Consider the following 25,984-nt stretch of genomic DNA (forward strand, 5'->3'; position numbering starts at 1 on the left):
GGGCGGGGCGCGGAGAGTGAGAAGAGGGGCTGGGGGGGCGGGGGGAGGGCAAGAAAGTGCGATCGCACGGCGGGGGCAGGAGGGGGCGAGGATTCCGGGCCGGGAAGGGGCCGGGAGGCTGGCGGGGAGGAGAGAGAAGAAGGGGAAGAGGGGGACGCGGGGCCAGCAGCCGGGTGGGCGGGGAGGCGGCGGGAGGGAGCGCGGAGGAGAGCCGAGGCCAAGTGCATTGTGTCTGGCGGCGGCGCGCGAGCCCACCGGCGGCGGCGGCGGGGCTGCGGCGGGGCGGGAAGCCATGGAGCCGCGGGCGCTCGTCACGGCGCTCAGCCTCGGCCTCAGCCTCTGCTCCCTGGGGCTGCTCGTCACGGCCATCTTCACCGACCACTGGTACGAGACGGACCCCCGGCGCCACAAAGAGAGCTGCGAGCGCGGCCGCGCCGGCGCCGACCCCCCGGACCAGAAGAACCGCCTGATGCCGCTGTCGCACCTGCCGCTCCGGGACGCGCCCCCGCTGGGGCGCCGCCTGCTCCCGGGCCGCCCCGGGCGCGCGGACCCCGAGCCCTGGCGCTCGCTGCTGGGGCTCGGCGGGCTGGACGCCGAGTGCGGCCGGCCGCTCTTCGCCACCTACTCCGGCCTCTGGAGGAAGTGCTACTTCCTGGGCATCGACCGGGACATCGACACCCTCGTCCTGAAAGGTGAGCGCCGGGCGCGCCTCGCTCCCTGGGCGCGGGCAGTGGCGCCCGCGGCGGCTCCCCTGGGGCGCGCCGGCCCCCCGGGGCCACCTCCCTTCCGCGCCCCAGCCCCCGGGCTCCGCTCCCCGGCACCTTCCTTCCTCCTTCCCTGCCGCCTCCTCTCTCTGTCCTTTCCCCTGTCCTCCCCGTTTCTCCTGTCTTCTCCCACTCGCGCACTTCATTCTTCCCGCAACTCTCTTCTTTCCTCCCCCTCCTGTTCTTCCCTTTCCCCTTTCCCTCAAGTCCGTGCTTGAGCCCCCTCACCCCCCGCCTTTCTCCGCTGCTTTCCTTCCCTCGCCTCCCGAGTCCCCTCCCCCCCCCTCCTCCCTCTCCCGGGTCCTGCACACCTGCCTCACTTGGAACGCGTGTCCTTTGCCCTGAAGCCCCCCCCCCCCCCCCCCGGGCTCCCTGTAGGCTCCTTCCCTCAACTTGTGCTTCCCTTTCGGGAACGCTGTTGGAGGGAAAGTGGTGCAGACCTGGGAGGAGGGGGAGAGGGGCTCTTTCTGGTATGGAGCTGGTGCTGGTGGCAGAAGGAACTGATGTGGTAGCTGGCGGGCTCAGGGGGAGCAGAGGAGGCCTGAGGAACCTTCCCCCCAAACCCCCTTCAATTGCCGGGGTTCTTAGGGATTCGACCTCAAATAACATCCTCGAGGCACTGGTGGAACTCAGCCGAACGCAGATCGGACAGCTACTTTTCCCCCCCGCCTCGGTGGTGACACTGTACACCATCCTCAGTGTCTAGACGCACGCGGGTGAGGAGAGGAGAGGAGAGGACCTGCCCACACCCCCGAAAGTAGAGCTTCCAGGATCTGCGCGTGCAATCTCTGCAGCATCACTCTCTTTCACTTGCGTGCCAGCTTCGTAAGGCTGTGTCAGTCGCTGTTTTGTCATTTGGCCCCGAGTTGGAGAGCATCCGTTTGCTCCTCTGGCATCTATGCAACACCTGGGTCCTATGCATGGAGTCACATATTTTAAAAAATAATCTCATTTATTCAAGGTGACAATCCTATTGGGGAAGCTCATTTCCAATTTTCAGAGCTCCGGCCTTAATACATTTGTTAGAGATGCAATAAATAAGTAAATACATAAACCTTTCTCTTGGACTAGCAAAAAAAAAAAAAAAGAAAAGAAAAGAAAAGAAAAAGTCTAAAATCAGTACATGTTTGTATTTAGTAGCCATTCAGGAAAACAAATGAACAGACTAGTGTTGAATTCCACTTTGGAATGGAATTGCTTAGAACGGAGGAGGTTAATAATATTTTGGCCTTCTGAATCTTGTTAGTTGGCATAGTCTTCATTTCTCAAATGTGTTGACTTCCTGCTTCCCATGGCTAGCTCAGCTGGGGGCTGCCATCTGAAACCTGCCTGCTCCTGGAGGGACTCCAGCGCTTTGGGGGATCACACACAGTCACCTTCCTTTGGAAAGTGCTCCTCTTTCTTTCCTCTCCTAACTTGCATCCACATCTGATTTCTCCTCATGAAGATGCTGCATAATTAATTCTGATAGTAGCATAGCACATGAACAAACTGTAAGCGCTGGATTTGGAGGCTCAGCTACGGAATGCTCATTTAGGCAAGGCCATTTAGAAAGAGAATCAGTGTCGTCTGTCTTTGGAAATGACAGAGCTGCGTTTCCTCACACTCTTTCTGTGCCTAGAGTATTTGGTTGCAAGTAGATTGGATATAGAGTAATGCCTGTACCCTCAGGGCAGAGTCCAGCCCAACTGCAGGAGAGGGACCCCTCCAGGACCCGGCACAGTCCCCGCCTCTGCAGGGGCCCTGGCTCGCTGAGGTGCTTAGCTCCTGGGGAGTCCAGAATCAAATAATCCTAGAGACAGAGGGACTTTAGAGGTCATTGAATTCAACCTTCCATCCGTTGTTCAAACTCCCTTCCTCTACCATCTTTCTGACAAACGGTTGTCTAGCCTAGTGCTTCCATAAGACAGAATTTATATACTTTATAGTATTGATGGTGTGTAGCCAATCCTGTGTGCAGAACACTGAAAAGTCCTAGTTTGTAATCAGAAGACATGGGCTCAATTGCTGGCTCTGCTGTTCAGTGGCAGTATAGCCTCCAACAGGTGGCCAGGCCTCCTTGGTCTTCGGTCCTTGTCTATAGGATTAGGAAGGCTGTCTGTTCTTTAGGGCACTTTGTAGTTCTGAAAGCTATCGTTGTTGTAATAATAACAATGTAAACTTAGCTTCTTGGGAAATTAATGAGCTGTCATTATTAAGACATGAGGAGTTTGGAGAAAATGGCAAGACATCAGTACATTATGGAATCCTAATTTGTTGTTTGGGAGATGGCCAAAAATGCCTCAAGGAGTTTCAACATAGCGACTAACCTACCTTAGGCTAACTAAGTCTAAGATTTAGGTAACCTAAGTCTTCTGGATCTCAGGTTCATCTGTGAAGTGAATGGATAAAATGAGCAGCTTTAAAATTATGCGAATAATTTGAGAAAGGCAAATGTTGCTGATATTTCCCTTTCTCAAACAGATGATTTTGGCACCTGTATTAGGTAAACAGTATCACCTTTGTTTTGACGTCTGGCATTAGTGGCTGTGGTATGAATTTCTTTAAATGAGTCATATAGAATTAGAAATTGACATCACATCCAATTGAAAAGTTGGATAAGTAGGGTCTCAAGTTCCATTCTTATTTTCTTCTCTGAATTACCTTGTTTATGAGTCCTAATATTTAGAAATTTTAATAATAGGAATTCAAAAAAAATAGACTCAGATGGCAGAGTGGGGAGGGGTGGGAAAGGGCTTCAAGAACCACCTGGCAGAGCTAGTGAGCTCTTGAGATAAAAGGAGAGCAGCCTTTCCTTATTTGGACTCAGAGGGCAACGCCAGGAGGTGAGTGGACATTGCAGAGGAAAATGCAGAGTTGATACTATGGAAAACATTCTCACAATTGGAATTGGTTGCATTTCTTGTTACTGGAGGCAAGTATTTTTGAGAGATGTATAGTAGAGGAGATACAAATAGTCAATATGGACAGTGAGAGGTTAGTTTAGAAAGAAAATGTGGAGACTCTATAGTCTTAATCCACTTGAGAGAAATCACATGAGCCAGAAAAGCATTGATATTAATGGGATAAATACAGTAGTTGGGAAAAATCACCAAATCCTGATTGTTAGCCTTTCATTATGATTCCTGTTCACTTCTAGCCCAGAGTGACCCTCGAAGGCCTAGACTGGGCCTTCACCCAGGACCTTCAATGAGAATAGAGGTGAAGTTATTGATAAACACATAAAGAACCAAGACTAGAACCCATAGTCACTCTACCAGGCTGACTTTTGGTGCTAAGGAAGCTTTGCTGGTCCGAGTAAGGACTGTCTCTGACAAAAATGCAAATGAAGTTATCCTCTACTCAGCGATAAAAGGGTAGGAAAGTTGAGGGAGCCTAGTGGTAGGAACTTGAGAGAATGGACTTTGGAGCCGCAGGCCCCTTAGCGCTTCCGGGGCTGTCAGGGGTTTGAAAGAAGCCTTTATAAGTAAAAGCTACAGAAAGGCAGACAAGTAGGAAGGTGGTATGGATTGTATAAGGAGTCTAGGATATGAGAGGAGGTGACCTAAAGTTAGGTTCTTTATTCCACATCACTCCCCTATCCTAGAGGTCGGCTTAACATTAAATTATGGCCTTACCTTTATGAAATTCTGTAAAATGGGGCTGAAAATACTTATTTATTCATTCACTCAATTTGGTTACTCAACAAATATATATTGAGTGTCAGGAATTGTTCTAGGCATAAAAGATACAGGAATGAACAGAATGGATACAAATCCCTGCCCTCATCGAATTTATGTCAGGTAGTGGAGTTATTGTACAGTAACTACTCTTAGTAGGTTATTGGGTGAGCACTTTGGGGAGGCTGCTAGCATTGGTAGGCAAATGACAGAAAATACAGTGCAAAACGATGGAGCGCTTTGGGGGACGCTCAGTCATTCTGTTCCAAGTGCAATTCTTATGTTTAAACTACTGGATAAACAGTAAAATAAGAGGACAGATGGAAAGAGACTCAGATGGAAACATTATATAATGCTTCTTTCAGTTACTGAAAACACTGACTTTAATAAATAAACATTGATGAGACTAGTGAGTAGAGGAGAAATTAATTCTGAATAGGAATTTGTCATTGAAATTTATTAAAAGTTCCAACTGTTCTTGCTAGCCTTAATATTAGACTTTAAAAATTTTTTAATTAAAATTTTTCATTAAAACAATTAACATTACTTTTCAAATATATGTACCTTATTTATGTAATTCAAATTTTAATATTACATATTGCTTGCAATAAACAAAAGGAAAATTAATGCTGTAGTAATTTGTTTTTATGAAATTTAAAATGAAAGCATTCCAGAAATGTGAAAATTGTAATTCTGTATGCCTAATGTTAACTCGTATAAGTCATTTGGGATTGAATTCTTGAAACTTGAAATAAAACATGTCCTTGTAGTTTCGGAAGCATTTTTCCTCTAATGAGATAAACGGAGATGTCAAAGACAGTGGGACATAAATACTTTGTCATTTTGCTCTCTGCAAGAAAAAGAAAGGGAAATTGGTAGGAATTTACTGGGTCTGCTCTTCACTCTGCCAATGATTTATCTGTTTCCCCTGTTGCTTATTTTCCATGAAATTAATAGGCTGTACAGGACCCACCAAGTTCTACCTGACACAGAAATAGATTGATGATTTTCTTCAACTCATTTGTAGACCAAAGTATCATTTGTGTTGGAATAATTATCTTCTAAGAACAGATCTATCTGAGAGGCTAGGCACTGTTTCTCCTTTCTGACCCCCTCGTTCATGTACTGTTCTCTAACCTTCTCTTGGACCAGAAGATGTTGCTGACAAAGGTGCTGGGAATATCATTAAGACTTCCTTTTTATTTCTTTACTTCTTACGGCAAGTGGTCTCTGAAATTATTATTATTTTTAATACATATATTTAATTGATTTTAGAGAGGAAGGGGAGAGAGAGATAGAAACATCAATGATGAGAATCACTGATCAGCTGCCTCCCACATGCCCCCTATTGGAAATCGAGCCCACAACCCAGGCATATGCCCTGACTGGGAATTGAACTGTGACCTCCTGGTTCATAGGTAGATACTCAACCACTGAGGCACACCAGAAGGGCTCTCTGAAATCATTTTGAATATCATTTATCATGTTTAATTTATATTTATTCATTTTTAAATCATGTGCTTAGACTGTGCTAACAGAGACATCATTAAACAGAAACAAAAGCAAATTTTGAAGGGATGTGGTCATAAATAGATATAAATGGCAGTTCAACTATTTCACCCCTCATTCCAAAGGATTGCTTGTGTACTCTCGGGCAGGTACACACTTTGAAGATGGCTTCTCTCACTGCTTATTAGAAGAACCAAGTTTCTCATCTGAGCGGAGGGAGGAGTGATTGTTCCTATCATGGCTGAAATTTATAGTGGGTCCCCCAGTGCACTGTTACATCACACACATTTATCTTGCACCGGGGAGAGAAGAAGATGCATTTTATTTCTGTATCCTTTCTGACATTAGACACAGCATAAATGAACCCTTGTCATTTAAACAACTGCCAGCTCATAGTACAAATGATTAGATTTGTAGTTTTGTCCCGCAGTGTTTTGAGGCTCACTATACCCACGTGTGATACTCGGTGTTTCAACACATTCTGTTGTTACCACTCCTGAAGGTTATGTTGAACAGAAATTAAATTCTTCCTTGCCGATTCTGTGCTCAGAAGACAATACTTGCTCCCATTCTTTCCATCTGAACACAAGAATTGTCTTTTAAAAGTAATTCATAAACACAAAAGTGAATGGTGCTTTAAGTGGTTTGTGATCTCAATTGCCAGAATAAATGACATTTGTATCCTGCATGTTTCATGGATAACACTCAACCATGGCCTTGAGGGGAAAAGAAGAAGAGTTTTTGCTATGTCATAGAAAGTTCACATCCAATTATACCCAAGTTGCTATGTGTTTTTTTCCCTTAGCTACTGATTTTTCTCCTTCAAAGCTCAAAAAAGAGCCCTCAAACTCCATCAGGCAGACTGCTCATAATTGCAAGTGTTCTTGATTGCCATAGACGATAAGCTTTTGTTGGGGGAGCATCTGGATGTTACATTCCATTGAAGGAATGACCCAGACTCCCAATGTCAATGCAAAGTGGGAGACCAGAAGGAGTGGGAACGTTGAAGGAATTTAGGCTGGTCATAGGGTTTTCCCACTAGTGACCGAGAATGAACTCTCCTTCCGTCTTTGAGTACACCTGCAGTATACCCTAGATTACTGATCTGTGACCTCTGACACGCAAGCCCTGACCTCGAGATGGACTATCTCCTTATTTCCTGAGCTTGTCTTTCTGTGCCCACCTATGTTTCAGGGACAATCCACTCTCCTTTTTTAATACTCAATTGTGTGAACATCTGGGGCTCTTTTTCTTGTATTTTTTTTTTTTTTTTTTGCTGGTTAAAAAGAATAAAAATAATCAGATTTGGTCAAGCTCCTCAATTCCCACTCTCTTGCAAAAACAACTGGTGAAATGGAAGGAAATAGACAACCAAACTGGAGGATTGGCAAATAATACAAATAGCAAATATACCTATGTTGGAGTAAAACATTAGCTCAATGTTTTGGAGGCAATTCAGATGAGATCATTTTAACCATGTAGACGTGCTTTAAGTTAAAAAAAATTGTTTTTCTACAGTTATTACTTTTTTAAAACCATCACACCATTGATATACAGCTTAGCACAACTGGTTGTAAAGATTGTTATCAAAATAAAGGGATTTGTAAATAGAAAATGGTCTTTATCTTCAAAACCTGGTAAAATTCATGACAGTTCATTTTTCCCCCCTGCTCTTTTATAGTGTTTCCCTGTGGTTTAAAGTGATTGCAGTGATTAATCTGTTTTACAGCAAGTTTTAACTAAAAGGAAGTAACTGAACTTGGAGCATGAGCGAGCCAGCATGAAGCTGACAGCCTTTGTTTGCTGCAGAGTACCGGGAAACTGCATGCTGCACTCCATCTTTCTTGTGACTCAGCCAGATAAGCTGATTGCAGACCAAACAATAATGTCATGGGGACACCCATCAGGGAATTCATTAGCAAGTGAAAAAAGGGGAACACTGCAAACCAGATTTTAGTTCCCATTATTTGAATTACTGACAACACACTGAATTATTTTCTATAACTTGCAGGCTGTCCCCCAGTGCTTAGACTTTTTAATATTTTGTTCATTGGTATAAAAAAATCAATCAATTCATTCCTCCTCGAAGGACCTAAAGGATGTAATATGCTCCCTTTGGGTTCTCCAAGTTATTTGACACTATGCAGGTAGACAGGGAAGAGATTCCAGAAATACAAGTGTATAGGTAATTCTAGAAGGCTTAACCGTCCCTTTAGAACAGGTCGCTCAACTACAAATTAACACTGATGCTTCCATCTGCCTTGCCGACAAGCACTGATTTGCAGATTTAGGGTCTATAACATCTGAACAGGTAGGGTAAGGGGAATTGGGGGGAGGGAGAGGCTATACTTGATTTGGATCTCTTAGGGCTGCATTTTAAGGAATTTTTGTTTGGCATAGGGGATGCGAGTATTTGCTTCACTCAACCAACCCATGTTACTACTGGGTGTTGGAAAAGAAATGTTTTTGAAAATAAGAGGCTGCTTAGTGAAAAACATGGGTGCTCTGTCCTTCTGGTCCATGGGGTTGTACTTCCCCTGACCACACCCAGAGCAGTGAGGAAGGGTGTCTGAGTAGGCGGCAGAGGGCTGTTGGTCAATTTGAGTTTGAATGCCATTTCTTCTCACAACTTTGAAAGCTGCTTCTAGTAATGGGTACAGTTGTCATGGGATTTTAAGTATGTGCATCCTGTTAAATGGCACTCCAATGAAATTATCCTGAAAAACAACAGATCATTTTCCATGTGATTGAAAAATTATGGAGCAGATCATCAGAGTGACAATTTGACATAGAAGATAAACTGTTGCGGGGGGAAGAAACAAAAAATATAATGGCCAATGGGAATAATTGAGTCTAGGCCAGTTGGAGCTCAGTATTTGTTTTATGGCATTGATATTTAAAAATCACTTATCTCAGGTGATTTAATCCTTAGTATCTAACATATTGTAGGAAAAACTTTTGTTTGGTGTTCAGAGAGCCAGGGTAGGCCTGACCAGGTAGCTGAGGTTGTTAGAGCATCGTCCAAATATGCCAAGGATGTGGGTTTTATCCCTGGTCAGGGCACATATAAGAAACAACCAATGAATTCATAAATAAGTAGAACAACAAATCGATGTGCCCCGTCCCTCCCCTCTAAAATAAAATTTAAAAAAATGCAGACAGCAGGGGTATTGACTGAAGGAACCTAAAACTAACAAGTACTAGCGAATAAAAACTAAGCTGAACTAAAGAGTGACAGGAAAAACAACAACAACTACTCACACGGACATTTCTGAAAAATGCTATCTTTATGTTCAGGTGTTTGAAATAAACCAAAAGACACAAGGAAACTGTTTACTATTCAGCAATAAAAGATAAAATACAGCCAGAAGATGTCCACCAAAGAAGCATCGAAGTCATGTTATATTTCTTTATTTTCTCAAGGGTTACTTACCTTTTCTTCCTGAAACTTAAATTGGTAGGAGGAAAATGGGTAAGCATAGATAAAATCAAAGAGTTATGAGTGATCCTTACCTGATTTTAATTTTTAAGACAGAGTCTATCATTTGGACAGGGACGGCCCTTGAATCTTGCACAGAAGAGGCTTAGAGACAGCAGTCTGATGGGCAGTGTGGATGGGACTTTATCCAGACTGTGTATTTTTTTAGGGGTGCGGGTTGTAAGGGGAGCTGATGGGTATTGTGAGTATGGGTGCTTCACCACCCGAAGTCATCCCCAGGTACCATTGATTTGGAAAACTGGAAGCTATAAAAATAACATTACCTATTAGACTTCTGATCCCAACATACCTGATTTGCAGGCGGCGGGGTGGGGGGGGGGGGCGCTTTAATGATAGGGGAAATCATAAAAGGTCACAATTCTGTATGCCCTCCAAACGTGACAGAGTTACTGAACTAACTATGTACGAGAGGCATTAAACAGAGTAGTTCAGTAATATTTTGATGATGCCATGAGGGAAATTGCTTCTTACTAATAGGCTCCAGATTTTCATTTTGGAAATTTGTGGCATGGGTGTTCTTTAAGAGCATGTTTTTATTTCTAAATTATCACAGAGTTCTTGCTTTAGCACTCTTCTAGTTCTGCTTGCAGGTTGAAATGGTAGACTTGTTTTCTTCCTGCTCCCCTCCCTCCCCCCCAGGTATTCTGTATATGTAGTTTTCTGGAGTTGTTATTATTTCTGGAAAAGCCAGGTACAGCAGCATTTCTGGTTAGGTATGAAACCTTATCATTTGGGTTGTGGGTCTAACTTTTTAACTGCAATTAATAAAGTGCTTGATAAACACTTACCCACTCATGTGGGTGAGTTTATCAGTGAAAGATCTTTTAATGCCAAATAACAGAAAACCCAAATGAAAATGGACTTACCAGGACAATGTATTATCTCCCATAACAAGCAGTCTGGAGGAGGCCTGCTCTCAGGCTGATTCAAGATGCAGTGCTGTTGGGCTTCAGGAGTCCTAACGTGGGTGATTTGCCTTCAGGCTTGTCTCTTCCTGTTCGCAGCAGTGCCGTGAGCCACTGCCTCACACAGCAACAGTGCAAAGGCTAGGAAGCCAGTGAGGCCATGCCCCCTTCTCCCCCCCCCCCGCCCCCCCCCCCACACACTCTTTTTTGTGAACCTTTTTTACAATGAATGTAATTTCCCAGAAGTCTCCCAGCAAACATCCCATTGGTCAGATTTATGTCACATGACCACTCCTAAACCAATCCCTGACAAGTGGAATGGAATCATCGTAATTCCCTCATCCCAATCCAGCTTCCCTCCCAGTGCTGGGGAAGGGCCCTGTTCTCCCAGGAAGCCCTTGGCTGGCTGCCTGACACCTGAACAAAGTCTGGTTTCTGGGGGCTAAGGAAGGGAAGCATGCCTATTGCGCACAGAACCCTGGTGCTGCTGCTGCAGGGAAGTCCTCCTGGCCGCCCTGTCCTTCCTGTGTGATTCCGTAGGTAAAAACAGGACTGAGAGGAGAACCCAGATTGCCGGCAACCTGTTCCACATTTACTATGTTCTCTCTCCACATCCTGCCCTGATCCAGGGGAGGAAAAACCTATTTTTCCCTCTATACTCCCAGGTTCCCCGGCTGGAACCCTGTACTTTAGACCGACAAAAGGCAGATTAACAAGAGGAAAATAAGACACATGGACAGGGGAGCACTCGGAGATGAGTACCTCGAAGAGGTGGTTAAAGCGTGGGCTTTTATGGCATCTTAACGAAAGACCAATACATTTTTAGAGAAGTGACAACACAAAGGAAAAGGACTTTGAGTGTCCAGGGCTGGCCAATTTGGGGAAGGTAAATCTACGGGGGAAACTAACGGTAGAGGTAAGGGTGAATTTTAGCAATGTTTTTATGTGGATTCCGCTGGTACTCTCTCAGGGCTGATAAAGGTCTAGAGTGGTCTCCAATGATTAACTTCTATCTTTGCTCTTAGAGAGGGGAGGTGGGGCGCCTTTTCAAATTTATGCCCTGCTTTTTAGCCAAGTAGGAGTGGGGCAGAGAGCTTTTTGTACCTACTTCTCAATCGCTTTCAGCTCACAATAACGCTTATGTCAAAGTGGCCTATTTGGGGGTGGCATGTTCTGCTACCCTTCATGGGTACGTGGACGTTCCCTGAAAGTCCTGTGCTTTGCCTTTGTGACTCTGTGATCTCTAGTGACCCAGAGGCTGCATGGCTGTTTCTAAGGAGGCTTATTTATAATTGTACTTTTAAATGGAATGTAAATTGTCCTAAACTGTGCATTTTAAGGGATATCAATGAACTCTAAGATTTGGTAGTGCAGTTCCTGTAAATTTCATACACCCTGGTCTGGTGAGCTCAGGGCTTTAGCACTTCCCAGCTGCACATCCAATGTCCCCAGACCTTCAGGGGCAGGGCAGTGCACTCCAGGGCCAGCTTCATGGAAATCATTATTCTGAACATGTCCTCCCCCCCCCCCCCCCACCATCAAGCCAGTTTATAAAATCTGTTTACACCCCAATAAGACTTGTTTTGGTTTTTTTGTAGGAAAACAAGAGTGACAATACCATATTTCAGTCCCATCCCTTGTCTGGTAACTGAGTGACCATCATTATGACTTCCAAGTGCACCTGTAACTGCAACAACTTTGAGATAGAACATTAGCACATCGCTCTTTGCTATTGCCCGATGTGTGGACAGAGGCGCATATTCCAAATCTGAGAAACTAACCAATTCTAGCTGGAAGAAAAGCCACTTCACTTGTGTCTGTATTGGGCTTGAACAATACTTGAAATTTCTGTAAAGAACTGTGTTTGCTTTCGAAATTACAACCCTGGAAGGCCACCTGAGGAAGTGGTTGTTTAGCAGTGTCTGATTCTGTGTTTGGAGCAGGGGGATGGAGGGGGAGGGCATTAAGATGAAGCCCAGACATCTCAGCAGGAATGTTCATGTTAGACCAGTCCAGGGCGCCTCACGTTTCCTGATGGGACCTCCGTTTGAAACTGAGAGGCCTATTTATTAAAGCTTGATGCCTCTTTAGAGCAGGGTTATCACAGAAGAAAACAATCTGAACTGTTGCAGATGGGCTGAGCAAGCAGGATTTTAGCACAGAAGCCTCGGAAGATGGTGTAGAGCCACAAGGGATGTGGGTGGACATATATTTGGGCCACCAGATTGCATGCCAATTTGAAGGTTCAAATAGAAAAAAAAAAAAAAAACACCAAGAAGAAAACAAGAGAGCAGGCAGGAAAGAAAGGAAAGCAGGAAGGAGCAAATGAGCAACTATTTGGTGGATATTTGGGGCACCATTTCTATGGGCTCTTATTTCTTTAACATCTATTCAGTACATTTATATTTCTAAAATACAATCAGATCCTTCCTTTTATTATAAATCTACCTGACGGTTTCCTCAGTAAGTTAAACAAAGGATTACCAAATGATCGAGCGATTCCATCCCTAGGAATATACCTAAAAGAATGGAAAACAGAAACTCAATGTCTACATAAATGTTCATAGCATCACTGTTCACATTAGCCAACAGGTGGATACAACCCAGATGTCCAGCAACAGGTGAATGGATAAATCAAGTGTGGTATATCCGTAGAATGGAACATTATTCACCCATAAAAAGGAGTGATGTGCTGACACATGCTACAACATGGATGAGGCTTGAAAACATTATACTAAGTGGAAGAAGCCAGACACCAAAGGCAATGTGTTATAAGATTCCATTTATAGGAATATCCAGAATGGACCAATCCATAGAGACAGAAAACAAGGAGGGAGGAATGGGAAGTGACTGCTTAATGGGTACAAGGTTTTCTTTGGGGTTGATAAAAATGTTCTGAAAATAGAAAGTGGGAATGGCTGCACAGTGCACTAAATAAAATTGAATTGTACACTTTAAAATGGCTAAAAGGGTAAAAAAAAATCTCTAATGGTCTCCCGCTGCTTACAGCTACAAGTCTAAATTTCTCAACAGGTCATAAAATAGCCTTCACTGTGTGGCTATAGCTACCTTTCTGGTTATATACACCAGTCACTTTTCCATGACATCTAGGATCAGGCTACACCAGCCCATTTGCCATTCCCTCAGAGCATATACCCTTCATTCACTCTCTATGACATTGTGTGTCCTATTTCTTATGCCTGGAATACCGCCCCCCCCCCCCCCCCGCTTGTCCATCTGAGCACTCTTCCTTGAAAGCTTAGTTCTATTGTTATTTTCTCTCTAAATTTCCTTGACTCTCTCCTTAGCCCCTCATCCCTGCAGAATTAATTGCTTTATTAGCTGGGATCCCAGTGTGCCTTATATGTACTTCTATTACAGTATTTTCTACATTGTACTGTGGTTTGTTTTCTTATCCATTTTTCTCCCTTAAGGCCAGGGACAGATGCTAGTATCAGACACATGGCTATCTTTCTATAGATTGGCTGCTGAAAAAATTACATTGGATTGATTCAAATCACAGTCATATCTAGTCCATTTTCTTCTCACTCACTTCAGTTTTTGGTTCAATTCCAGGGCAAGGAGTAGACAGAATTATTCTGTTTTCAAAGAGTAGGCCATTAATAATTAATGCAAAAAAGACAAAGTGCTTGGCATTTGAAAAAAAGTAGCAATAATAGTAGAAATAAAAAAAACACTTGGGTATACTTTTAGTTTTGAAGTATTAAAAAAATCGGTGTAAAATTAGCAGAGTGCTTCTTAATGGGGGATTTTCCTCCTACAGTGTTCTGAATCCTTAACTAAAGGATTATATTCTGACTGAGCTTTTCTTGTCTTCCTGCTTATCTCCATAGGAAGTCCCTGCCTTGAAGGAACTGCTCCTTTGTCTCTCTTCTCTCACAAGCCCTAACAGGGTGGTTTTTCAAATACTAGTAACTCAATACATAGGTGATGTTTTGTCAAGTTCATTCTAAGTATTTTCATGTGCCGTCTTGGCATATTAAATATTCCCTATTTTCAATGAAATGGTTGCAGTTCCAATGGCATCCTTTGGTCAGGGAGCAGCATCCCTGGGATGGCTGCTGGGAGCCTCCGGTAGCTGTCCTTCCTCGGCTCTTCCCTGAGCTGTTCTGCGGTGTCAGCCTTGTTTGGGGGGGTTGGAGGGGCGTGGAGAGGGGGGCTCTCCTACGCTGAGAAAGCCTGCAGAGTCACATGGGGAGCCAGAGTGCTCTTCAGACTCTTCCAACAGAGCCAGCTCTCCAAGAGACCTGTGACTTGGCTGGCATTCTGAAGTGATCTCCCTCCCAGCACGTTTATTTTGCAGTTTATTGAGGTGACGGAAATCAGCAGACTGGGGGCATCTTCTTCCCTCCGCTATGAACTAGCTCCGTGACCTTGGGCACGTCCCCTCCCCTCTCCAGATCTTCATTTTTCTCATTTGTAAATATAGAGGCTGGATCCGTGTAACCTGTTGGGTCTCTGGCAGCATTAACCAGCTGTAATTATAGGATGCCCAGAAAACAGCAGCTTAATTAACTCTGCAAAATGTAAGGAGAGTAAAAGGTCAGTTCTCTGTAGGAGCAGGTAAGCATTAGCACCGTCCAAGTTTGAGAGTCCTTTCCTGTTTTCAGATTGTTCACCCACATGCCTTTCCTTTGCCCTTTCAAATGTGACATGATTTCTTATTGCTAATTTTCTTTTTCATTTCCTGAGGGTTTCCAAGGAGAAAGCAGGACTCTCTACATTATTCCAGCAATTCTCTTCTGTGGGAGCAAGGTTTGCCATTTAGTTGGAAGGACTCAACTGTATAATTTTTTTTCTTCTTAGATGATTTCCCAGGGAATCGGTAATAGTAAGTTATGTCTGGTTTTAGGAACTGGAGTTCGAGTTTATAATGGAGAGCAAAAAGGAGTACCCTTTAGAAAATTGCATAGTATAATTTACATTTTGCCGTACTTGCTCATTTTAAATTTCTTTGAAGAAGTTTTGAAAAGATCTTGATGAAAGAAAGAAATATACTTTTTTTGTTACTACAGGAAAAATTTCTAGGTTTGTTTCTTCTTTCCTTCATGAGAGTATTTAATACGCATAATCTACGTGAGGCAAATGTGAAGTCTTCAATTATGTGTCATGCTTCATTTTGCTCAAAAGTTTTGGAGATGTGCCTTCTGAAGGTAATAATCCATTAGAAGTTATATTTGATCACTTTCTTTTAATTTGTGTTGTGAATCTTGATTATTCATTTCAGTTTCTTCTTTGTTTCCTTAAATGGTATTTTAGGCGGCTTGCCCCATAGTGTAATTGGCATAATAGTTAATTTCATTGAAAGCCCTCTTTAAAAAATTTGAACATGCTATGACTTTCTTGACCCCAAATCTCCTCCTTTATGCAGAGGGAAGGATTTAACCCAGGTAGCCTTTTCAGTCATCGCTGGTGATAATTATCATGTTAGATCTGTTGCTCAACTTCTGATTCTTGAGAGGACCAGCTGTTTTTACTTAAGTCTCTCCACACAAAGCGGAGATTCAGTAGACAAGTCAGTCATCTGCATCATCCCCATCAAGGTTGGGCTGGTGCTTACTGAGAGAGCAAGAGTGTGACTCTCAGAAGACAGACTGAATAGGGTCAAGGTTTTGAGCCTTTGCCTGTCATAAGCATTTTGGTCATTTGGAAAGCTTATTTAGAAGATTATCTAAGAGAAGGAAATAAACATATTTAAAGAAGGTTAACTAACCTACACTGAACAGTGATGGGAAAGATGGGGAGAGGCAACTCCATGGAGAATGAGAGGAGAACATCACATTAATGGCCTTAACTTTGGTCTCTTGATATGGAATATATTTCTTACAAAGTTTCTTCATTCTCTAGGGATTTGTTTGTTTGCTTCCTTTTACAAACAGTAATAATAGGGAAGAGCCTTACAAAGTCCATGGGAGATTATGAACTAGGGAAGTGAAATTACTCTGGAGTGGCCATATGAGCAGGAGTGCAATACTCATGGAATATAAGAAAAAGCACCTTAAATGCACACAGCACATTGCTTCCACATAACTCAAACCAGTTTTTACAAAGAGGAAAAGGAGCCCTGCTCCATGACTAAGCATGTGTGATGGAGGAGAATAACATGGAGACTGCTGGTAATTACCATTTTTGTACAGAGGGTCATGTGTCCATGTGGTAGGGTGGGGGGACATGAGGCACCCTGGGCACCAGGAGCTGCAGGCCTGGTCCTGGCTCTTCGTGCTACAGATAGGAGCTTGGCAAGTCATTTAAACCTCTCTAGATCTCAGTTTCTCATTGTAAAAGTGAAAGGTCAGACTTCACGATTTCTAAGAATTTTCCAAATGATTACATTTATGATTTACTTAGAGCATCGGAAAGTAAAGGGTGAGTTTTCCAGATAGCTAAAACCTACCTTTCTCTGTGTCAAAACGTGTCATTGCCTGAGGCCTCTGGGGTGTTCTTCTGTGTTGCAATAAGCACAGTATCAAAGAACATGGCACTTCCGATTCACCAAATGATGTCAAGTTTGTGACCATCTTTACTAGAGGAGAAAAGGAGAGAGCAGGGTAAGAATGACTTTGCCTAAGGGACTACAAGAAGGCTCAGAAATAGAGAGGGGTCACCAGGAGGGCAGATGGGCGTGTCTATGAGAGTGCCCGGGTGATTGACAGGCACAGCCAGGTCTCATTTGCAGGGCATCCCACTCAGTCATCCTGTTCATGGCCTTGGCAGACTTTCCCATAACAGCCTATTACTCCCTCCTTTAGAAAAAGCAGATACAGGGGATTGGCTGTAGCAAGGCTCAGTTAGAACCCATGGACGCTGAACTTCTAGTTAATTGTTATCCTATTGATCCTCAGGGCCACTGGCAGTAGATTAAGAACATGCACATTGGTTATTCATTTTCTGTGTATTTACATGTAAATGCCACTTTATTGACTTGCAAAATACAGTATTGTCCATTTCAGCATAAATTTGGACACTGACTAATTTGCACTTGTTTAATCTGCAAGCTTGGCAATTTGGGGAAGCCTCCCACCTCCTCCTTTCTTCCTCCCCATAGTCTCACCTCACCCATGCAACAAAGCCAAGAATGGTATTTTAGGCTATAAAAACACCACTAGATTCCTCTCTAAGCTTTTCTGAAGTTTTAAAATAAGTAAATAAAAATAAGTATCACATAGGCCAGTCTCCCAGAGGGGCCATCTTTGCTGTGCTTTCTGGGTTCACATGGAAGAAAAGCCTTGTGCTCTCCTGTAACCACAGCTCCCTTGTCCAGGAGGGGGACAGGAGCTCATCCAGACAGGAGGGAGCCAGGAGGGCCTAATATCCGTAGCTGCGGCCTCACCCAGGATTGTGTTTATTCAGCTCTTGAGGGTGGTGGCAAGATGTGGGGAAATGGCCAGTAAGTAAAGAAGCAGGGCTGTGTGTACTACGGCTTTTGGCATGGGGGTGAAGCGTGCCACGACTATCCTCTCTTTGCACACCATCACCATGGGTGAGGATGGGCAGGCACAGGTGGAAGCGGCTTCTGCTTTCTTCCCTTCTCATGCTGGTTCCTCTTTGCTCCTAGAAAAATGTTGTCATGATTGAGCTCGGGATTCTGGAATTACAGCCCACATAGCAGCGTAGCCTGCGGCCTTATTTATCCACGGCTGTGGATTGACTTCTTTTTTATTGATCTAGGCCGATAATCAGGCAGTCTGTTGGGCTGTCTCTAATTATTTTGGCTCTCTTAATTATGGGATTGTGCATGATCCGTTCTGTTCAAATAATTTCTCAGCAAAAAGAATTGACCCAGCTGAGGAGTGCGCGCACCCACCCAGTTCCTATCTGCTCTGCCTTAGCCCTTTGTGTCATGTTAAATGAATCATTTTGCTTCCCTGTTTTCCATTCTCCTCTCTGTGAACACAGAGAGAATGATATTTATCTTGTGGCTTAAGATTTGGGGTCACTAAATATCAGGCACTAGCAAAATATGAAATTGTTGCTATCAGTTCGGTAGGGCCATTCACGCCGACTTAATGTAGTTCAAATCTTTATTTTTTCCTAATTATGAACTTTCATACATACATGCTCATTGTCGAAAATGCAGAAAACTGCAGAGAAGAAAACAAAAATCATCTAGAACCCTGCAAATTAGTTCTATAACCCTGTTAAAAGTTTGATTTATTTTCATCCAGTCTTTATGCAAATATATACACAAGCACTTATTTGAGACAATACGATATATGCTGCTTTGAATCTAGGATTGATCCAAAAGAATTTTCCAATTTTAATCATGTAACCACTTGCATAATATTTTAACTGGGGATGCATAGCCTTCTAGTTAACAAATCTTTCCTGCTTCCATATCTCCTCATAGGCCTTTTTTCTCCCCCCCCCCCCCCCCCCCGCCCCCAACTGACAGAACATCTATCCGAAATGAAACTTGATCTTATCACTTCTCTGCTAAACCCTTCTGTGGCTCCTGATAACTTCCTGGATGAGGCCTTGTAGTGTAGGGGAAGGGGCTCTTCCTGCCTGGTCTCTGCCCGCCTTCCCTCTTAGAGCTTTAGTTCTTGCCACTTTCCCTTTCATACTTTATATACCTGCGTCAGCCATACCAACCTCCTGCCCCCCAGTCCCTGTGAACACTCCTTCTATACCTTCCCTTTTGCTGTTCTTCTGTCTGGAATGCCCCCTCCTTCCCCAAACACCTCCCACCTCCTGCCCCAGACCTGGCTGACGACTCAAATTTCAAATTCAGAGGCCTTCTCCGACCCCCTCACTGGGAACCCTGCTCTCAGGGATTGCTGTTCAGGAGGCTGTGGTCTGCTTGATCCCCATCACTTCACTGACTTCCAGCCCTCTCCAGTCTGTTCTCCACCCTGGGGCAAGAGTGAAGTGTCTTACGTGTGTTTGTTTTTAAAATCAATTTTGATCATGTCTTCTCCTAGCTAACCATCTGTGGTGACTTCCATTGAGGCTCGCAAGAGACCAAGTCTCACCCTACCTTCAGTCCCTGTGTGGTCTATTCCTCATTTCCCTCTCTAGCACACATCTTCCCTGACACCCCCTCATGCTCTGTCCCCCAGTTCTGCAGGCCTTCCTCTTCAAAGCCCCGTACCTGCCCTTCGTCCTCAAGGACAATCCTGTACATCCGAGGGACTTCTGCCTTCTTGGACCGCCTCCTGTTCTGTGGTCTCCTTTCCGTCAGACCTATAATTTTACATCTAATATTGCTGTTATTTCAATAACGCCACTGCCCTTCACTAGACTCTGCACTCTCTGAGGGCAGAGAGTTCGTGTTCATTCGATTTGTAGGTGGGACTGGATGGGGGGAAATCACAAAATCCAATAACTGAGGCTAGACAAGCAATCAGGCTGGAGAAGACCAGTTAGTTCAAGTGGGGGGATACAGGAAGCCGGACTAAAGGTGATCAGGCATAAAGAGTGCCTGGTCTCTCAGGGTCCTTGCAGTATCATTTGAAATGAATATCGCCAGCCCCATTTTACAGATTAACTGAGAGAGAATTTCATAAAGGTGGCCATGGGAGGGCCACAATTTAATGTTAAACCAAACCTCCAGGATAGGGAGGTGATGTGGAATGAAGAACACGCTGGTCCAGGCTGTTTGTTAGGAGGTGGTGGGCCTCCTGGCGTGGGGCTGGTAGAGGCCCACATGTTCACTTGCCGGTCTCAGGGTGTAGGTTGGCAGCTGGTAGGCTCAGTGTGTGGCCTTACACCAGCCAGGCAGCCAAGTGGTGCAGCCGGAAGCAGACAGCACTGCGGAGGCTGACTTCAGCTCTGCACATGTGTGCTCCTGCTAACGAACGGCGCTCCCTGACACCGTTTGCGTGGCTCTGCACAAGTGGGCACAGCTGCTGGCCGGAGTGCCAAGGTCCGCAGAGGGCACTGTGCTCAGCCCCCAGCAGTCACCAGGTGCTCAGACTTCAGAAAACCCGGGTACTTGAGCCCTGCAAGGAAATGGAGGTGCCCTTTGCCTGCTAGTCCAGGGCTTTTTAAGTTACTCCCAGAGTTGGCCTGGGACCGTGGGATACCCTGGAACCGTGGTCGGCAAACTCATTCGTCAACAGAGCCAAATATCAACAGTACAACGATGGAAATTTCTTTTGAGAGCCTGATTTTTTTAAACTTAAACTTCTTCTAACGCCACTTCTTCAAAATAGACTCACCCAAGCCGTGGTATTTTGTGGAAGAGCCACACTCAAGGGGCCAAAGAGCCCCATGTGGCTCTCGAGCCGCAGTTTGCCGACCACAGCCCTGGAACATCAGATATCTAGCCCCAGGCTTTGAAAACCAAACAAAGCAAAACAAAAGTCACTGGTGAAAGAGAATAATCCATAAAGGATGTTGCCAGAGAGCTTAAAAGAATTTCTTCAGAAGTTTCTTAAATTAGATTGTTTCTTTTAATTACCTAGTTATCCTTCGGAAACTTGGAACAGTCCCATTTCTTATCAACATATTCCTTGTCAATTATGCACAGGCTCAGGCTTATGGTGCCGAGGGTGATGCTTAAGTACAAGGCAGCTGGAAGTTTTTCCCCTTGGGTTGAGGGGAGTGATAAGAATGCTAATGTGCTGTGCTGGGCTGAGCTGGTGGCACCGAGCCTGGGGGCAGGATGGGGAGCCGATGGGGGGGCCCTGGAGGGGCAGCTGGGGCAGGGCCGCTACCCCACAAGGTGAATGGGCGCTGGGTGAATCTTTAATTTTTGTGATTCTGTCTGCCCTCGGTTCTTTGCACTGTATCCCCAAATAGCTGATTTAAGTGATGCTTAGTAAAACTGCTTATTTGCACTTTCTCTTCTTTCTGCTCAGTTGCCTATATCATTCGTGCTGCTGGATGTAAAATTAGGGCTGGGAAACATTGTGTGGGCTCTTTCTGATGAGATGTGGGCTGAGATGTGGTGGTGGTGGTGGTGGTGTGTGTGTTATAAGATGCAATGAGCGGTCGTACAGTAGAGCTCTGAACTATATGCAAGTTACCTCGTTCTCTCTTTGTCCTCCAACAAGGGTGTGATAAGCACAGGTGGTAAACAGAAAGAGGATTACAGCTCCCCTTCCTGCTGTCATTGGAACCGGCCCAGGAGTACATTTGTATTTCAGGCTCAAGCACCTGATGGTTATTTTGACTGTTTGAACTATGTGGTTAGGTTAGTAGGAAGAATGGGGACTTCAGTGTATATGCAGGTGGTGGGTGGGTGGGACAGGTTCTTTCCCCACGCATAGAGAGATCTCCACCAGAGATGGCAGCTCCACTTGGTCAACGGTGAGGTTTCCCCTTCCTATCCTCACTTGAGGGTTAACCACTCCCCCACGCCACCCCACCCCCAACCTGCCATCTGGGGCTCATGTGTGTCCAGGGGCCCTGGGGTTACAGAGAGGGGGAATCTCTTCCCCTTGTGTCCTCTCCCCGCTCCATTCTTCCAGCACCTTCTTCTCTTTCCAGAGCCTTTCCTCTGCCCCTTCTGGTTTTCCTTGGCCTCCGCCAGGGATTTAGGCACCTGAAAACCTGTTCAGCCAGCAGGAAAGGAAATGCATCCAAAGCTTTGGACCCTGCTTTCCTGGAGTCTGTTTCTGCTTCCTGGTGGGTGGAGGGCAATGAGCACTGGAAATCCACAGACTAATATGATAGAAGCAATGCCACATGTCAATCCTCGCCTGCCTGCTCTGTCCTTGTCCATTTAAAGGGACTCATTAGGCATGATCAGATACAGTCATAGTGATTCTCATCTGACAAAGTCTGTGAAGATAGCTGCGAATTGGTTTTTGGAGGCAGATGCAAGTTCAATGCCAGCTCAGTCACTTGTTAGCCGTGGGACTTCAGGCAGACTATTGAACCTCTCTGAGCCTGTTTCCTCCTCTGTAAAACAGAGGTAATGACAGAACCTGCCTCATGGGAGGAAATGGGCGTAAAGCTCTCAGCATAGAGTCCGGCATGTGGCACGCCCTCAGCAGGTTATCATTACTATTCAGATCAGCGGTCGCCAACCGGTGGTCCGGGGACCACTGATGGTCCATGAGGTCCGAAAGGTTGGTGACCGCTGATGTAGATCACTCAAGTGGTCGGTGCCTTGTTTTCCTTCTATGTAAAAAGGGAAGAATGTCTGCCTTTTGTAACTTATAGAATGTGTGAGAAGGCACTTTGAATACAGCCTAAGAAGCCATGTAATAAATAAGAGTGTGATTATCCTTTTTCCTAGAACTACACTAACGCAATTCTGGCGGTCTCAAAAGTGTGCTTATCTGCCGCAGATTTCTGTCATGATTTAGCAATGCCCGTGGAGCTGTTGGAGGAAGCCGGGCACATGGGAAATAGTGATAAAGGCTGCCAGAGACAGAGGGCCCTGCCCCTGAATCTTTTGCAGCTGCTACAAATGGCTTTGGGATCTGGCTTCTTCCTGCCATAAGGTTCTTGCCACTGGAAGGTGGTGAGTGCCGTTCTCTGCTCTTGTTGGAGTGAATTCTTGGTCACCCATCCAGTTTGGCAATTTCACTTCTTGTCTCTGGTACCTATCAGACCACCTAATCATGAGAGAGTAAGCTGAAGAAGCTAAAGAAAATGAAATTCGGACTTGTCAGTTTAGCTTGATGATGGCTGAGCCTTTATCTTGACTTAGAAAAAGTAGAGAATATTGTTTAAAATCCGTTTATATATATATTTTTTAAAATGGATTTCCATAACCTGTCAACGCCCAGGGGTACGACTCTATCAATTATGGAGCCAGCTACCACACAGGCTCTCTCTTTAGCTCCTGCAGGGTGTTTTAAAGGGGCTCCCAGTTTCCATTTATCTTGATATGTATCTGTGACACATCCCCTCATAAATCCAGCAGCCCATCTGGTGAAGGGGACACGGGAACATTGTTCACAGTCGCAAATGTGTTTACGTTTTTTTCACAGTCTGAGCAGCGCCATTGCCCTTGCCTATATTTTCATGCGTTAGCTCTGCCAAACATTGCTTTCCCAATCTCTACATACAGGGGTAATTAGTCAATTCAATGTGATCCAGGGCTCATTCTCATAAAGGGCGCAAACTTCTGATAGTGCCACTCAATTAGCAGGATTCTATCAAGACACCTGGAAGGGGCTGACAGTGCATTGTTTTTAAGGACAATTTGCCCAGAACACTGCCAGCCCATTCTGAACGGGGCAGCCTTTCTCCACTAAGTTGCTCTTTTTTGAGTATTTGGGAAATTGCTAACTCCATCAGTGTTTATAGGCCATCAAGGTACAGGTGGGACACCCCTCCCCATCTCTCTCCCTCCCTTCTTCCCATTTCAGAGTTAGTTTGTTTTTGTTTTTGTGGTGTCATATTCTAGATGCGGAAAGTATGTCCTCTGTCTAAAAGGCACTTGCTAAATAAATGTTTGTTGAACAAATGAATAAATGAATGCGTGAAAGAGAATAAATGATTGACTTTTGATGGCAAAAAGTAGTGGTTGAGACTTGGCAACTTACTTCCTCCCAAATGCTGAAGATGAGGATGAAATTACAAGTACAGTTGACCCGTGAACAACTCAGATTTGAACTGCTCAGGTCCACTTATATGTGGGTTTCCCCCTCCCCGCTCCGCCCCGCCGCCCCATATGTACATTTGGCCCTGCAACCCATGGGTTTCCCATCTGCAAATGCAACCAGCCTTAGATCGAAAACAGTATTTTCACATTCACAAACATGGGTTCCCAACTGCAGGTGGAAAATACTGTTTTCCCTTGGGTCCGAGGTTGTTTGACTCAGGGATTTGAAAGGCCCATGGAGAGTCAACAGTTAAGAGGATTTTCAAATGGGAGGGGATCGGAGCCCTAACCTCCCCTCCATGCCCCCCCCCCACACACACACACAACATTGTTCGAAGGTCAACTGTACATTCGGTCCTCATGACAATTCTGTGAGCTTGTTATTACCCTTATTTTACAAACATGGAAATGCAGGCTCAGAGTGGTTGAGTTTAGTGCTCTAAGTCACACCGCTGGTTTCAAAGCCAATATTCTAGTTTATACCCTTGCCTGCTGCTTCTTATACACACATATTACATGCAGGGGGAAAAAAAAACAAACCATATTGCCAAGTTTCTTTCTGTTTGAGGGTATACAGGCTTAACATTTTGATTAAAAAAACAGCCTATATTCACTGATGGTCACATTCACTGAAAAAGTCATGCTGGAGAGAGAGGAAAGCTTAGATTTGCTTCCCACGCTGACTAGATGCCTCCCTGAATCCAGGAGATTTGAACATCAGGTGTGTATTAACAGCAGCTTTAGACCCATGTGCGATTAAGACAGCTTTTGTTCAGACTGTATCGATTCTCTGAGGTCAGCATGTTGTGACCAGACCGAAAGTAACCAACAGCCACTGTGGGTCTGTCCCTGTAACTTGGTATCCCCTGTGGGAAGGAAATAACACAGTGTGTTGTGGTTGAGCATCCACTGAGTCGATGGCTGTATTCGATTTCACATGGGTTGGGGCTGAGGGAACAAGGTACGGGACAGGGTGTCCGTTCCTGTCTGTGTCTGCCTCCCACGGAAGGAATGACATTATCCAATGCCATAATTATACCCCCTTCCCCACATTGGCAACTTTGAGATGGAGACAAAAGAAGAGGAATTGCCTCCACACTGTGGTTCTCCCATCTCCAGCTAGAGAGGGAAGGTAAAAGGAAGGAGAAAATAATAATGGGAATAATAATGGGGAGGGAGGAAGAAGCAGAGAGCAAGCTGCCGGGCTGAAATCCCCCATAGGCCACATAAAATCGCATCCTCTCCAGTGAAGAATACCCATCCCAACAGCTGTGTCACCGACTGTATGTGCCGGGATGGTTCTGAGAAGCAGAGAATCTCTGGTTTTAAATCTTTTATTATGTTTTAGTGTAGATACCCAAAAAAGTACATTAAAGGAAAAGTAAAACTTAACTCAGGGAAACCAGTGGTCATCCAGAGAAGAGAGAATGAATGCAGATACTAAAGCTCCACATTACTAAGAAGCTGATTTCTGCATTAGTAATACGAGACAGTTACCGACAATTCTCGAACAAGATAATATATTGTGGAGAGAGAATCTAAATAAAGAATGACTTTCACATCTTTCAGGTACTTCCTATACCCAAAAGTCTTGCTTTTCACTGCTTTTACTTGAACACCTTCTCCTGGAAATCTCTTCTTTCGTACAATAGCCACCAGCCACATGAGACCACTGAGCACCTGAAATGTGACTTGTCCAAGAGACGTGCTGTAAGTGGAAAACACACACTCAATTTCGAAGACCTCGTATGAAAAAGGGATATAGACTATCTCAACAATTTTCAAAATATCGATTGCATGTTAAATGAAAACATATGAAAGCTAATCTCACTTGTTTTTTTTGGTGTGACATTTCGAATATCTAAATGTGCCTTGCACTGTATTTCTACCGGACAGTGCCATCCTAGAGGTACTCATTTTGTACCTCTCGCCTTTCATTTCTGGAGTCTTGATGATGGGGCTTCAGGACTCATTTCAGCCATTTGAGGCTTAAAAGACAGCACTAAGCCTATTATACATCGACTGCACTTAGTTTATTTATTTTAAGTGTGGGCTGTTCACACCCATGAAAGGAGATGATGAGGACAACCTTTTCTTTTGCCTGCTTAGCACCGGATTCCTCT

At 44.6% G+C, this 25,984-nt stretch overlaps 1 protein-coding gene across 3 annotated transcripts in view; it reads left to right on the top strand.

Moving 5' to 3' along the window:
• The first annotated feature begins 209 nt into the window (after window positions 1-209).
• Window positions 210-25,984, top strand: part of TMEM178A (transmembrane protein 178A) — a 43,340-nt gene continuing 17,565 nt past the window's right edge. For 2 of the 3 annotated variants that reach the window (XM_079792445.1, XM_079792446.1), the window contains exon 1: window positions 210-692. In XM_079792445.1, coding sequence (XP_079648571.1) covers window positions 293-692 — 400 coding nt within the window. In that variant the 5' untranslated portion in view covers window positions 210-292. The remainder of the gene's footprint in view (window positions 693-25,984) is intronic. The other variant, XM_079792447.1, reaches the window with a different exon arrangement.

Source organism: Cnephaeus nilssonii (assembly GCF_951640355.1).
Source record: "Cnephaeus nilssonii genome assembly, chromosome: 15".
NCBI lineage: Eukaryota > Metazoa > Chordata > Mammalia > Chiroptera > Vespertilionidae > Cnephaeus > Cnephaeus nilssonii.